At 35.2% G+C, this 16,335-nt stretch overlaps 3 protein-coding genes across 10 annotated transcripts in view; 2 read left to right on the forward strand and 1 right to left on the reverse strand.

Annotated features, from left to right (window-relative positions):
* Positions 1–14,331, forward strand: part of Acat1 (Acetyl-CoA acetyltransferase 1) — a 45,273-nt gene extending 30,942 nt beyond the window's left edge. For 2 of the 3 annotated variants that reach the window (XM_069824640.1, XM_069824642.1), the window contains exons 10-11: positions 606–910; positions 1,205–3,136. In XM_069824640.1, the coding sequence (XP_069680741.1) occupies positions 606–876 (271 nt within the window). In that variant the 3' untranslated portion in view covers positions 877–910; positions 1,205–3,136. Of the gene's footprint in view, positions 1–605; positions 911–1,204; positions 3,137–14,127 lie in introns of those variants that run through there. The other variant, XM_069824641.1, reaches the window with a different exon arrangement.
* Ccs (Copper chaperone for superoxide dismutase) lies at positions 5,217–15,941 on the reverse strand. Of its 2 annotated transcripts, none has more exons than XM_069824646.1 (6): positions 15,523–15,941; positions 15,238–15,432; positions 14,163–14,361; positions 9,282–9,348; positions 6,675–6,856; positions 5,217–5,434 (listed from the first exon to the last, which is right to left on the reverse strand). In XM_069824646.1, the coding sequence occupies exons 2-6, from the start codon at positions 15,416–15,418 to the stop codon at positions 5,284–5,286; spliced, it is 780 nt and encodes a 259-aa protein (XP_069680747.1). In that variant the 5' UTR covers positions 15,419–15,432; positions 15,523–15,941; the 3' UTR covers positions 5,217–5,283. The 2 variants fall into 2 exon arrangements, with proteins under 2 accessions (XP_069680747.1, XP_069680746.1); XM_069824645.1 differs by having other exon boundaries at positions 15,238–15,436.
* A 248-nt stretch (positions 15,942–16,189) lies between these two features.
* Positions 16,190–16,335, forward strand: part of LOC138698600 (uncharacterized) — a 101,306-nt gene continuing 101,160 nt past the window's right edge. For 4 of the 5 annotated variants that reach the window (XM_069824639.1, XM_069824638.1, XM_069824637.1 and 1 more), the window contains exon 1: positions 16,190–16,335. The gene's annotated coding sequence lies outside the window, so the exon portion shown is untranslated. The other variant, XM_069824635.1, reaches the window with a different exon arrangement.

Below are 16,335 nucleotides of genomic sequence, written 5' to 3' on the forward strand. Positions count from 1 at the left end.
TCTACATTTAAACTTCTTAATATGATCAGCCCTTCCTAAGTATGATGGTGTTGCTAATCTAGCATTGATATCGGTCCATGCTTTGTGTCCCATTTGTGCCTTAAACAATGCTGTGAGTCTGATTTTTCGTTGCCTTGATTTGAGAAGTTCCCACCCTAAGTCTTTTACTATCTCCTCACCATGTCCCTTCCCCATTTTGACATATTTTGCTGCCTTGCTTTGGACCTTTTCTATTGAATCGATTTGGTTTTGTCTGTGCGGATCCCACCTACTGCTCCATATTCCATATTTCCAGCTCTGTTGTGAGAGGGGAAACACGTTTCGACGTCACAGGTTATTCAGTTGGAAATGACTGCTTTAAAGTATTGTAATTGATTTGATAATAAAACTTGTAAAGTCCTGTGAAGCATTGAATTTGACGAAATTTGATTGTGTACAAGCAACTTAAGAAGTTTACATGTGCTGGTCCCTTGGAAAACATCTTAAACAGGAACCATTGTAAATAAAAGTTGCTGTATGGCACACAAAAATGTACAGGCTCCTTACGAGCACTGGGAAGAAAGAACCCTTCCTCCTTATTTCCTTACCTTCCTTGCTCCTCTCAGGAAGGTGGCTCAGCACGGACTCCCAGAACTCACCCTGTTCACAAAGGACCCATGCCCCCTGTGCGACACTCTGAAGGCAGAGCTGGAGCCCTTCAAGCACAGGTTCCACCTCAGGCAGGTGGACATTGAGGCTCCTGAGAATGCTCGCTTCAGGAAGCTGTACCGCTACGAGATCCCAGTGCTATTCCTGCATGGACAGTTCCTGTGCAAGCACAGACTGGATGCAGCAGTGCTGGAACGAAGACTGTGTGCATTGGAGCAGGAGGAATAGTGACTGTGATAGCAGACTGGATTCCACAATGAAAGTAAGTACCGGAATGAAGGTTAGTACTTGGAAGGTTGGGGATTTGTGTGTATACAGGGTGGAAATGAAATAACCCTGCAGATTTTCAGAGCGAATTTTCATGTTGTATGTAACAAAAAAATGTAATACCAAATTGGTGAAAAATTAATAGTTTTCTCAGAAAAAATGTTTTTCCCAAATGTTTAACACCCTCTTATTTGGTAACTATTGCAAGTAGAACCGTGATTTTTGTTCATATCGATAGAAAATCTAGTAACAAACGAACGTTTGTTTACATGTTTCTTTGTTATTATAGGTCTCGCAAGCAGGGAATACCGATGGAAGGAATGCAAATGAAACAATGCAATAAGGAAGAGCGGGCGACAGGAAAGGTCACGAGATAGCTTGAATGATATTCAAAAGTACAGTCGGAAGAGAAATGACATCGATAGAATCAGTTTTGCGTTGTGATAATTACATTATGACTCTAGTTTGTTCCATTGCACGTGAATACGTGTCTTGTATCGCATGGTATCATTATTTCATTCATAAACATATGTTGCTGATTTAATTAGCTTCGAATTTTTCTCTTGCTACGTTCTTTATTTCCATAGTGATGTCCTCATTTGTTCATATTCTAGAAAGAGACAGTACGTCCATCGGCCCGTACCTCTCGCTCCCTCAGCATGCCTACACATGTCAAAACAGACAGCAACACCACCATTGCTTTTCGGTAATAGTTTCTTGCGCGAGCTTTACTGTGGTGGACAAATTATTAAGCAGTTAAAACCATTGGTAGTGCAAAATGAAATGTTGCCATTATAAGCTTACTCATGATGAAAAGTTGGATATGTTGTTAATATGTGGCGAATGCAAAAGAAATGCACAGGCAGCTTGAATTTTGTATGCTGGAAGGTACCCTGATTGTTAATTATCCTGCTGCAAATTATTCAGTGATACCTGGATAGGAACCAATGGGCTTCTTTTGTGGCCAGCAAGGTCACCTGACTTATCAGTGTTAGACTTTTTTGTGTTTCCTCATATAAAAATATTATTTATTTAACACCAACGAATTTACAAGATTTACGAAATCGAGTCATAGGAGCAATAGCTACAGCAAACCCTCAGAAATTACATAACGTTATGCAAGAGTTAATTGAAAGACTTAAGTTATGTGAATATGATGATGGTGAATATTTTAAATAACATATAATATGAAGTTTTGGGTTATTAGTCAGAATTAGTGTGTTGAAATGTCTTTGTTCTGTGTAAAGAACTCAAGTTTCAACAAATTATTCGAAGTCTGTGTTACTTTTATTTTATCATTTAGAAAAAGACTGACAACTCAAATCTCACTTATGACACATCATTGAGCTCAGAATCTACAGATGATACGTCATGTGAAAGAATATATTCCATTAGAAATAAACCGGAAATGGTATTTAAATAACACTTGCAAGTGTTTGTGTATTTTATATCACATAAATGCTTCCCCAAGTTTCACGTAAATCGTAGCATACTTACTGTAAAATATTTTTGAGATTTACCAGAATCCAGTTACACCCAGTATATATGAGACAAGTCAGTGCTTAGAGTTCCAAAGAATGATGAACAGATATGTTTCTGGACTCTATACAGGTATCACAAAGGTGAAGAAGTTTTTATAAGAAAGTTTAAAATATGTACAAAATTAGCAGTCTGAGAAGAAGTTGTAAGTTATACTGTTACGGGTATGGTTTTCTTCATTGGAAATTCATTTTCGTAAAAATATCGAAACTAGAGACCTGCTAAACTAGTTAGGGAAAAAGGAAATTATATATTGCTACTGAATGCCTGGCACTGTAGGCAATATGCAAAGCTCTTCTGTCTTTCAGACTGACTGTGTTCAGTTGAACCACTGTTCAATTTTTATTTTGCAATCTTTGTGAGTGGATGGCTCTAGGGTATAAAAGGCAGATCACATTGAGCCATCTAGGTATTACAGTAGGGTATCGTCAAGAGCAACAATATGCAGCGTGAAACTACAATCATAAGGAGCCTGAAAATAATATTCTTTTGTTCATAACTATCTTCTTAAAGAATGAATAGAGTAATTAAAAGGCATTTTATGTGATCAGTGATCAACTACTGTTTTCGAGCTGTACAGTATATATATTTTGAGTATAAAATATAAACATTACATTGGAATGTATCGTACTTATTTGCTCTTCTGTTTCCTATGTAATAAAATTGTAATACTAGTTTTGCATTTGTTTGTATACCTATCACAAAGAAAGTACAAATTTTGATGGAGAAGTTGAAGCCATCTACTCGACACTTCAAAATCTGTTCTACTGGATCTCTTATTTTCAACAAGCTATTATATTCATTGATTCGAAATCAGTTATTACTGCTACAACAACCAATCTGTTAAAAAAAAAAAAAAAAAAAAAAAAAAAAAGCGACTGATTGTTGGTAATGAGGCTGCTGACCGTCTTGCTGAGAAGGGAAGAAAAATCTTATAAAAGCTCATGTCAACTTTATCATTTTCAGCAGTTAAAAGATAAAAGATTAATCAATTCAAAATATTAAGATATATCACACCATTTCCACGAAATTTCAAGTAATAAAAGACTGGAGTGTCTCAATGTGTAATCAATCAATCTTCTTAATGTATCCAGCTGTTTGCTGACAACATAAAGTCCACTATAGTCCACTGTAGTCTATTCAGTTGTTCTTCACGAGAAATGAGGGATATTTTGATCGGTGTTCATTATAGATGTCTGTTGCTAGTAGCCAGAGTTGGGGTGTAGTCAATATATACTGCAGGGCTGTGTCTTCTGCAACTGGTACTGATGATTTTAATTTACTTCTTTTGTGGTTTATGGATGGACAGTATAGAAGAATGTGTTCCAGATCTTCATCATGATTATTACACCACAGACAACAAGATTATCAGAAAGGTGAAATCGGTGTAGATACAATAATGTGTGACAATGTGACCTGTTCTGGCTCTTGTTAAAAATGTTTGAACATGTCTGGGCAAGTTTTTGTACATTTCCAGGTCATTTGGTTTCTTTTGTACAGACTGTAAAATTTTTCCTTTGTCAGAAGAGAGCCAATTGTTGATCCATAGGTTTGTAAAATGAGACTTTACTGAAGCAAAAGCACTGGATAGAGATATCACTTGAAGAGGTCTTGGTTGCAAATGTGTAACAAAATATAATTCCTGAATATCTAAGGAAAAGTGCAGTTGTATCCTTCTGATTATTTACAGGGCATGACCGTCAAAATATTGGGGGGGGGGGGGGGGGAAATTGGAATTACTTTTTAACCACTTTGCCCATTATGCAATCTTCAGAAAGAAGTGGATCAGAATCATCTTCATTGATGTCCAGTCATTTCTCCTGAACCCACTGTGTGATAAATATTGGAGAGCAAGAGAATTAATGACTTTATTGCCAAGAAGTCAGCATCAGTTAACGACCTGTCTCATTATGCATTAAGCTTATTTCCTTCGCTATTAAATAATTTGTTAATTTATGTATTAGTTCAGAATAATAAAGATAAATGTATTAGTGTCCAATAAATTGTAGGCCTGTTTCAAGAAAACACGTTTTTTTTTTTTAATTAGACGAAGTAAGTTCCCTTCAATTGTTACTCCGTTTGTGTATTCAGAAAATGTCAGTGTTCGTGTATGATTAAGTGCGCCTGGTGTTCTGTCTAGCCTGCAAAACAGGGGTAACCACTTCAAGATCAAACATTCAGTTGGATGTTCGACATTGATAGGTGTTTTCTGACCAGTGGAGTATAAACTAGTTGTAACCCCTATTCTGCAGTTTTCTAATTGAAATTGATTCTGATAACAATACAAGGGTGGGGGGAGATGTGACGGCAAAGTAAAGTTATTTCCATTTTTACTTGATTTATGCTCTCTCCCACTCCAATATTTTTTGATCAGAGATGCAAACTGCAGCATAATTATGCTAAAATGTAGCATGATTTCATTGCAGAATGTTCAGTGTACTAGAGACTGTAACATAGTACATTTTTTTCATTGTTTCAAAATGTCTTCCACTGTTTCATATTTTGCACTGATTTTGAAATGTATTTTAGTAATTGAAGCTGTCAGAGTAACATTTACTGGACTTTAAATGATAATAAAAAAAATTGCGAAGATTTCGCGATTTTTTATAATTCACAGACGTTTGTGGATTAATTAATGCGAATCATCGGGAGTCAACAGTAATTATTCTATACTTCGTATAAATGGACAGGAATAAAAAAAAATTGAAAAGGCATTTTTTTTCTGTAGAATTAATATATAATTCACCCATAAACCGCTCATACATTGTAAAGAATGCATTTATATACAAGCAAAGACTTCAGAAAGAACTATATACATATTAAAATTTTTCACAAATTATTTGCTGGAATGTTGGTACGACGTCCTGGTCCTGCCAAGGGCTTGTCCCTCTCGTCCCACAGGGACACTCCATCGCATGCACAGATTCTTTTGGAATTCTCGAACAGGCCTGCAGACCGAGCAATCACGCCACAAGCCAACCTGCAACATACATCACAGGTACAATGGATACATACATCTAAACAAATACACAGAGAAATCACTAAAATGGCCACCTCTATTTATCTCAATAATAGTCGTTTCTCCCCTCACTTCTGTAATTGATTTAAATAGCCATAAAGTCCGTGTAAAAATCTCCTCATTTCAGTGATCATTTCTGTCTGCAGTCAGTAAACACACGACTTTGAAATTCCCTTCTACTTCATAGTAATTTTTTTGTTTTGCGCATCTCGTGACAGGGAATCAAAACTCCTGCTTAATTTGACGTTAAAAACTGGTCATTAAGTGAATTTCCAGCCGAATAAATAAAGAATTTTCAATATTTGAGGTTAGTAATCTCCCAAAAAGGTACTCTACATTTGAGGTATAATAAACTGTGGCTAGCATCATTTGTTTTGAAAGAAAGAAAGAAAAAAAATGTTATTTCTATATAAATCACACTGTATTTTTTTCTAATGCCACCAGGTGCATGCCCTTCATTAATTCCTTCTCTTGTCATAGAACCATACTCCCCATTTGTAAACAGAAACAAAAATTAAACATTGAAACTAACATAATTGTAGTTTCATTCCTGGAACTGGGTGATGCATTCTACTTGTCGATGTATCCCTGATACAGCGCAAAATTTTTCCACTGTATAGGACAATGAGAAAGATCTTTCCAGTTTTATATTTAAAGAATTTCCAGGGTTATATGTAAGGGCTGAAAATATGAGAATGCCAACCAATTAAAGACTGTGTAGGGCTTATGTGAGGGCGGCAATGAACCTCCAGGTTCCTTAAAAGCCATAAGTAAGAACTGCTTCTTTTTGATGTGACTACAAATTAGATACAGTTTATTTTTGACAGTACTACACTTAGACTTCAACAAACAAAATTTGATAACACAATCTCAAGGAAAAAAATGGAACTCTCTGCATCATAATCCACAGTTAATTCCCGATTTACCACGAAAATCGTCTGTAGCTGCATTTAGATTGGCAACAGGTCATGATTGTTTGGCCAAACACCTGCACAGAATTGGAATATATCAGTCTCCTAACTGCTCATTGTGCAATTCAAACCAAGAAATGGATTTGGAACACCTCAAAATCTGCGCTTCAGTGGCTGACCATGGTAATATCTTTGAAAAATATTGGAGTGCAAGAGGTCAAATGACTTTATTGTCACATATCTGGCATTAGAAAACAACAACAACATTTCTGACAGTACTAATGACCAACCTCTGTCCAGAGTTGCCGTCCTCCAAGGAACGTGGATGTTTCCCGCGTCCGAGGTCATCTGGTCCATCTGTGACTACAACTGAGCGTCCGATCAGATCCCACACTTTGAGCACTCTGTCGGTCAGGCGAAAGGTGGCTCTCCCATCTTCACCAGCTCTGATATTACCAAGATCACCGGCATGCTATAAGTACAACACAGTCTTAACCTTCTTACTGGAACCTATTATGATCTGAATGAACATTTAAAATTAGTCTTACTGCTAGTATTAGCAGCAGCAATGACCTTACTTTTTGGCTTGTTTTGTAGCCAATCCTGTAAGCATCTTGAATTGACATTATACAGGGTGTCCAGAAATTAAGTATCGATTTAGTAGAAATAGAGCATTTAGGGGTAAGATGTATATGGTAATAAATTGCAAGTAAACTATGTTTCTAAGCTGCGTAGTTGCTTATTTTGTAGCCAATCCTGTAAGCATCTTGAACTGACATTATACAGAGTGTCCAGAAATTAAGTATAGATTTAGTAGAAATAGAGCGTTTAGGGGTAAGATGTGTATGGTAATAAATTGCAAGTACACTATGTTTTTAAGGCGAGTAGTTGCTTGTTTTGTAGCCAATCCTGTAAGCATCTTGAACTGACATTATACAGAGTGTCCAGAAATTAAGTATAGATTTAGTAGAAATAGAGCGTTTAGGGGTAAGATGTGTATGTTAATAAATTGCAAGTACACTATGTTTCTAAGCCGCGTAGTTGCTTGTTTTGTAGCCAATCCTGTAAGCATCTTGAACTGACATTATACAGAGTGTCCAGAAATTAAGTATAGATTTAGTAGAAATATAGCGTTTAGGGGTAAGATGTGTATGGTAATAAATTGCAAGTATACTATGTTTTTAAGGCGAGTAGTTGCTTGTTTTGTAGCCAATCCTGTAAGCATCTTGAACTGACATTATACAGAGTGTCCAGAAATTAAGTATAGATTTAGTAGAAATAGAGCGTTTAGGGGTAAGATGTGTATGGTAATAAATTGCAAGTACACTATGTTTTTAAGGCGAGTAGTTGCTTGTTTTGTAGCCAATCCTGTAAGCATCTTGAACTGACATTATACAGAGTGTCCAGAAATTAAGTATAGATTTAGTAGAAATAGAGCGTTTAGGGGTAAGATGTGTATGGTAATAAATTGCAAGTACACTATGTTTCTAAGCTGCGTAGTTGCTTGTTTTGTAGCCAATCCTGTAAGCATCTTGAACTGACATTATACAGGGTGTCTAGAAATTAATTATAGATTTAGTAGAAATAGAGCATTTAGGGGTAAGATGTGTATGGTAATAAATTGCAAGTACACTATGTTTCTAAGCTGCGTAGTTCCTGCTGGAATCCATGCATTGGCTTTGTGACAACAGCTAAACATGTGTTCTGGTTACAAGTAACTGAATCTGCAAGATGTTCAGCTTACCAGAAAAGTTTGCTATGGTGATGTGGAGGCTAGAGGGGTCGTTGTATGGTGGCATTCGGACAAAATTTCAATGCCGATTCCATAAAGCTGAATGCATAGACACAGCACTTAACATGCTGGTTAATAAGTTTAAGCATACTCGGACTGTCACAATGGAGCCCGTATGAGGACGTCCATTATCCTCTGAAGCACCACCAGGTCAGTAGCGGCTCGGCGTAAAAAAAATAGGTGAAGTGCTGTTCACATACATAAATGCATGAAAAGCTTTACCAATATAATGAGTAGGCCTACAATTAGTAAATTAAGTACAATTTTACTAGTTCTAGAACACATGCAAACAGGAAAATTAATTTATTTCAGGAGTCACCCAATTTCTTGCATACCAAGTCAATTCTCTATCTTTTAAAGCCGCAAACCTGTCGATAATGTCTTCATAAAAGTCTGAGTTTAACTGAGGGTGGAAAGTATATCTGTATCCAAAGCTATGTGGGATGTATTCCTGATAAAATAACATAGAGCCAGCTAATTTACTGTTGCAGGGGTGGCTGCTTGGACACAAGGAATGAGGATACTATTCTCGATTAGGTAGTAGATACTATACTGTAAAATTTCACAGCCCTTAAATAATAGTCCCCGGCCTTGGAGACCAGCTTCAACCCTTTTGTATTGTTAGTACCGTTAGATCGGAAAACTGGTTACTCCACCTACAACAAGTCTGACAGTTCTCTGTAACTGAAAGACTCAGAAACGCACTTCACTCATACAATCTTTCTTTAGTGCGTGATGTTATGTTACCATGGAAACCAAGTGCTGTATGAGAATGGGAGCCCAAATAATTTCACCTCTATAATATTTTAAGTTCCAATAGACACCGCTCGGCGCTCGTAACTGTTGACATTATTCTATTCAGCGGACGGTTACAGGTACTATTTATACAACTAAACACTGTTCATGACGACTGAAAAAAAAACTTTTTTTATTTTAGAAATACGGTACAGGATACCGGTAATAACTAGAATTAATTATTAATAAGAGATAAAATTGTGTTTTACATGTAAATAGGTGAAGTGGCACTTCACCTACTTCACCTGAATAACCGCTCCTGCACCAGGTTGAATTACGTGAACAAGTACAGAGCTAGATATGAACTCACTCTTTCAGTCTCCTTGTCGTCTGGGCTGCCATGTCGAGTGTTCCGTGGATTGAAATGGCCGCCAACACTGAAAATGCATGTGCACACAGCCAATGAGCTGGTGAGATGATTCCAAGCTCTTCTGATGCATGACAGAAGTTATTTTGCTTCATAAAATAACAGTATTTTTTTTTATTTTATTTACTTCAAATATTATCAACCCAGAAGATACATTATGAGTTCAATACATCATATATCCAGAGAGCTGTGCAAAGCTGTTGTGATGATTCTCAAATTTTCACATGCAACTAATTTAGATTTGAATAGCTTATATTATAGAGCGTGACATTGAAGATGTTAATGAGATTCATAGGATCTTTAAGTATTATTTATAAAAGTTTTCTTTATTTATGGTATATTTACTCAAATACTCCGCGCACTTTTTTTTTTTCGAAAAAATCCGTGAAAAAGTGTGGTGTGCGACTTATGTGAACAGACGCTTTTTTCAATATTATCAACAGTAATCTCACTAGAGGTTTTGATTTATCTACAGAAAATCAAAACTCGAGTGGGATTTAATTGACTATTACACGATTAGAAGAAAGTATATAAAGATTAGAAGTAACAAAGTACTCCAATACAATAAAATATTAATTGGCTTACGAAAATACAACTGTCTTCAAATGTATCAACTATCGAACCTGACGATGTCATATCCAGGCCTTGTACACTGGTTTCTGACAAATAAGTATTATTATTATTATTATTATTATTATTATTATTATTGTACCATCTCAACATTACGCTAGATGGCAGTAGTGTTTTATGATTATGTTTTCTTGTTACCGGTATCAGTTGTGCCAACTATGGAATCATCATTGAACTCTGTGGACTGTTACTAGTCAAGGAGGCATTGTTGATTCAGTTTCATTTTTATTAAAACATTTGCATTTCACTTCAATCATCCGGATCCGAGTAATCAACGTCATTTGACAGATGATTTTCAATAAATCTTAGTATTAAACAATCTCTGATACGTGACTATCCATAATATCATATAGCAGAAGCTATAACATAACCTAAATAATATACACAAGTGTTAGAAAAGTTTTAATTAACGACGATGACATAAAAAATAAACATGAATAATTTTAAAAGGAATAATTATTGAATGTACAATTTTCAAATTTGAATGTGGTTGGTGGTTCAATTAATGTTATATTGGACGTGTGCGTAATAGAAGTGGAACTCGTTGATTTAGGCCTACATGGTGTATTCAACTTATTCAGGATTTCCGAATGGTGCTCTTCATTTACTTGTAAATAGGATTTCAGAAGATGCATAGGTATGATCAGTGATTTTTATCAATTCTTGTTCTTGAATGCCAATGCAAGTCATATTTTAAACTGCTGTGCATCGACTAGAGTGGTTTGTAATTATATATATATATATATTTGACGTCCAGACCAGCGCAGTTTCAAATGTTGCCAAACAAAGAAACAAATGCTAGGGACGCGATAAAATTAAATAAATGCTAGGGACGCGATAAAATTAAACAAATGCTAGGGACGCGATAAAATTGTGCGATAAGCAGCCATGATTGGTTGAAATACGTCCTTTCGTACCGTTTTATTGGTCAAAAGTAGTATGACGTGGTAAGAGTGTAATAGTCAACATAATCTCACTAGAGGTTTTGATTTATCTAGAGAAAATCAAAACTCGAGTGGGATTTAATTGACTATTACACGATTAGAAGAAAGTATATAAAGATTAGAAGTAACGAAGTACTCCAATACAATAAAATATTAATTGGCTTACGAAAATACAACTGCCTTCAAATGTATTTTTGTATCATCTCAACATTACGCTAGATGGCAGTAGTGTGTTATGATTATGTTTTCTTGTTATCAGTTGTGCCAACTATGGCATCTTCATTGAACTCTGTGGACGGTTACTGGTCAAGAAGGCTTTGTTGATTCAGTTTCATTTTTATTGAAACATGTGCATTCCACTTCAATCATCCGGATCCCAGTAATCAACGTCACTTGACAGATGATTTTCAATAAATCTTAGTATTAATCAATCTCTGATACGTGACTATCCATAATACCATATAGGTAGCAGAAGCTATAACAAACATAGCCTAAATAATATAAACAAGTATTAGAAAAGTTTTAATTAGGGATGATGAAATAAACAAGAAACATTTTAATTAACGATGATGAAATAAAAAATAATCATGAATAATTTAAAAAGAAACAATTATTGAAAGTACAATTTTCAAATTTGAATGTTTTAGTGGTTGGTGGTTCAGTTCATGTTATATTAGACGTATGTGTAAAAGAAGTGAACTCGTTGATGTACATGGTGTGTCCCTCAACTTATTCAGGATTTCCGAATGGTTCTCTTCATATATGACCAATGATCTTTATTAATTCTTGTTCTTGAATGCCAATGCGAGTCTTATTTGAAAGTGCTTTGCATCGACTGGAGTGGTTTGTAATTTTCTGTTTTCTGACGTCCAGACCAGTGCAGTTTGAAATGTTGGCAAACAAAGAACAAATGCTAGGGTAGTGATAAAAATAAACAAATGCTAGGGAAGCGATAAAATTAAACAAATGCTAGGGACACGATTAAATTATGCGATAGTAGCCATGATTGGTTGAAAGACGTCCTTTCGTACCATTTTATTGGTCAAAAGTAGTGTGACATAGTAAAAGTGTAAAAGTCAGCATAATCTTTGCTTCAAAAGTAAGAGTTTTTATATGACAGAAAAATACGAATATTGCATAACTTTCGTGTTACAGATCTCCGAAATTGCAAATGGAACAAAAACAGAAATAATTGTTAATGCTGTGAATGTTGCCAAGTTTATTAATAATATTTTTTTAATTATCTCTGGAAACTTTTTTTATCTCACAAACGTTGTGTGAGGCTTATTTGAGGGCGTGGAGTATTTGAATAAGTGCAGTATATACTAAATGCTCTTAAATCAGAGGTTTTTAATCTTTTCGAGATTACAGACCTTCTGAAGCCAATGATAACAATTGCTGTTCGATTGGTATTCTACATAACCCATTTTACATTAACAAACGAAATTACATTATTAAAAATGACTTGTTTTGAGGTGTCCATAATTATATTTAACATGATGGATCAACGGAGGATATTTTCTTTGTAGGTGTGGCATACACAATGTCTATTTCTCGAGGGCTGTTTGAAAAATAAGGGCGACATCACCATTAAACAAAAACCAGAATAAATGATTTATTATATCTAAGCCTTACAACCATTATTTATTCCTCTATGTAATCGCCATGGTAACTGAGACATTGAACTTGTAGTAATACGGATATCCTGAACTAGCACCAACAGATAGCGCATGTGTACTTTGAGGGATGCGCTTTGCGTGTGCATTTGTTTTCCGGTATATAAACATTGAGGATATACGTAGTGCATTAGTATATTAAATACTCTTAAAAACAACTAAAAATGGCAAATTTTTGTAATGTTCCTATATATAAAAACCAGGGAAAGCTTTTTGTCTTCAATTAGGTTCCGAAATATTCTGAATATGTGCTTTAAACCTTAAGAAATATAAGTAATTAAATTGCGCCTCGAAAGTGCTAGCTATTAAATAAAAGTAACTACTGTACTTCAAGTAAGGAATTGTTGACTACAGTTTCATTTTGGAAGAGGAAAAAGAAATAATAATAAAAACATATGCAACCTCGACAGCGAGCTATGTTAGCTTAGATTATATGCAGTAGTTGTAGGAGTGTCCGAAGTTCATGCCTGCAGTAAACTCTCGATAAACTGGGATGCTTATTATCCAGGACGATCCGTAGTGAAATCCATTTCGTGAATAATGTTTTAATGTACTGTACCCTAATTATTAAAACCATGTTTTAACTTCAAATTTTCAAAATCATCCTACATAGTATTCAAAACTGCATGTCCTTAACCTACAAAACACAGGAATAATCGTGATAATTCTGCGATCATATTATATCATACAATTAAAAATTGCATTTGATCTTTCTGCAACTACAGAAAAAATACAAGGAATTCAATCTCGATAGCCCCTTCCATATAAAAACACACCGTGGCTGCATATCCTGTTTTTAGCGTTTAAATACTAATGATTAAAGAGGCAATATTCACCTTCGACAAAGTTCCTATTGTTTTTATTCGTGCATATTGTTCTCAGAGTTCTCGTTTAGGTTCATGAACATTCAATTTACTCGTATCTATATTCTGCATACTGCAGATTTCCCCACCCATCTCGGGGAATCGCTCAAAATATTATACAGGTTTACGTTATTATTTGTTGCAAATTAAATTAAATTATGAGGTAATTAAATATTGAATTATATTAAATTATACAAAATAATTATAAATATAATTTTGACATGCACAGAAAACCAACAAGCGGGAAAATGTAATCAACTGTAGCATATGACATAACATACACCTACAACATGTTGCGCCGCATGGAACACTCCTGCCATCTAGCGGTAAAACTTCGCATAAGATATCCTTATTGAGTGCAAAAGAAGGTGGTCATAATTTCTTGGAGTCAGGCCAGGGCTGTAGGTGGAAGGTTTCACTTAAAATATTGAAGTAATTCAATTAGTACAGCAAGCTCTTGATTATCCGTGTGCAGATTATCTGGTTTGTGGGTTATCTGTGCATCATTAAAATTATTTTATTTTATTTTTGTCACGAAACTTTGAATACTGGTACATGTGAACCGAATTTGGAATTCAAGTGCGTGAATCTCAAAGTGACCTTGGTATAAAATAAAGATCTTCTTCCCGCATTATTTCCTGATGCAAATCTGATTGTAACATGTTTATGTTTTCAGAAATGTCTCTCATACTCATACGTGTGTGCGCTAACCTGTCACAGCCCTGTGAGATATCACCGCACTCATGGATGTGCAGGCCATGCAGACCTGGGCTCAGACCATCCAGTGTGCCATCCACCACACACGTGTTTTCATTTGTCTGCAGGAACCTGATGACACCCTTCACCACGCCAAAGCCACACCCTGAGGCGTCACCAAGCATTGCCACAGCTGCACCCTGGTTACTTCCTCCTACAGCAAACAGTCACCATGTATAGATTATGGTGCATGGCCATTCAACTGATGAACCTTAATTACATCAAAACAAAAGTTTTGCTTCCTAACTTTTTGTCAGAAACTTTAATTTCTAGTGTTACGACTATAGCACGGATTTGTATGCGAAATGCATGTTCTTTTTTATACATTTAAAAGTATGCAGAAATGATGTAAGTTGCACCTTCACAGAAATTTGACTGGTGTTTGATAATGCATATAAATTAGAGACATGCAGAACAGCACTTAGAACTGGTTTATATTCGACCGGTTAGAGAACAACCAGGAAGGTTGAACATCCGACCGAATATCCAATTTTCAAGCGGTTGCTCCTAATGTTTTGCAGCCTAGACAGAACACCAGGCGCAATTCACTATACAAGAACTCTGATGACATTTTCTGACTACACAAATGGAGTAACAATTGAAAGAAATTTAGTTTTCCTAATTAAAAAAAAAGTGTTAGCTTGAAATAGGCCTATAATTGATTGGACACTTTGGTACATTTATCTTCATAACTAATATATAAATCAACTAATGGACACCGGTAACAACAACGGAAATAAGCGTAATGCATAGATTAAATCTGACATGTAAACAAATGCAAGAATAAAATAAGTAACAATTAGTTACAAACAAGAGAAGAGCAAATAAGTACACACTTACTATTGTAACGTTCATACTTTAAACTCAATTGATGCGAATTAAAAATTTACAATTCACTGCTGTAAATAAAACCATTGTTTAGGTTGTTAATGACGACGAGAAAAAGATTAGTTTATATACTAGTTATGGATACAAAAAAAATTATAGACAGACTATATTCAGAATAAAATATGAAGTCTCAACAATATACCTCCATAACCCTTTAAAACAGCTCTTCGTCCAGTGGATTCTATCTTTTGTTGTATTTCTGATGATGGAAGTGTTGTCTCAACAATGACAGTTTCGTTGCCCAGTGAGATGTCAACACTGTCAATACCATCGACTCCACTTAAGGCATCTCTGATATTAGTTACACATTTTTGGCATGTCATTTGAACTGCAAATTCTATCTGTGAAAATAAACATTCATCACACAATAACTGCAGATAAATTAAAAATTCAATCACAATTTCAGTATACGAGAACAGGTATTTACCTTCGCGAGGACCATTGTTGATGCCCTTCTTGTAACTTTGGAAATTCAAATATTTGCACTCAAAAATTCTAGGTAAGTAGATACATACATAAACTAGTACACATTATTTTTTACGTTGTTTCTAATAATCCTGATCATTTGCCAATAAGAGAAGCTCACTACACGTGAAATTATTACCAAAATCGCTAATTTTTTAACGTTACGAAACTAACTTCTTTGATCGCGGATTCTACAGTACCTATGACTTTGCAGTTTACTCCCTCTTTAATTATTGATAATAATTGCTCCGTCTTCCGTTTGTTTATATACTGATATAATCATATGGATTATAATTACGTTGGTACTCCACAGTGACTTAATCCTAATCTTTAACCGATGGTTGGTAAAAGTGTGAAATTCGACCAATCATGTAAATAATTACGAACAAAGACCAAACGATTTCTGCAAGTACTGTGCTAGTCAAAGATATTGTACGTATTTTGATAAAATCTGGAGTGATTTTACGTGAATATTGCGATAATTTGTTATAAATTGGTAGTTCTCATAATAAATTGTGATAATTAATCGATTTATTAAATAAAAGTAAACTTTTATTATCTTCCTATTTGTTGATAATCTTTCACATGCATATTTTGATCTTCACGATGATCGATCTTCGCACTTGGCGCCAAAGTATTAAACACTGACAAAATGGAATTGAAGCGGGGCTGCGGGGTAGCCATTTTGGAATTGGCTTGCATGAAAGATCGTTGTCTTTGTTTTTCAAATTGTATGGCTAGTACTCAATTTTAAATGGTCTTCGTAGGACTAGAG

The sequence above is a fragment of the Periplaneta americana genome, chromosome 4, assembly GCF_040183065.1.
Source record: "Periplaneta americana isolate PAMFEO1 chromosome 4, P.americana_PAMFEO1_priV1, whole genome shotgun sequence".
Classification (NCBI taxonomy): Eukaryota; Metazoa; Arthropoda; class Insecta; order Blattodea; family Blattidae; genus Periplaneta; species Periplaneta americana.

What these genes read in the sequence shown, in the direction of transcription:
- Ccs (XM_069824645.1), bottom strand. An exon ending in ATCTCACAGGGCTGTGACAG is followed by an intron (nt 9,349 to 14,162) that starts GTTAGCGCACAC and finishes ATGCATTTTCAG; the next exon opens with TGTTGGCGGCCATTTCAATC. An exon ending in GACGGCAACTCTGGACAGAG is followed by an intron (nt 5,435 to 6,674) that starts GTTGGTCATTAG and finishes TGTATGTTGCAG; the next exon opens with GTTGGCTTGTGGCGTGATTG.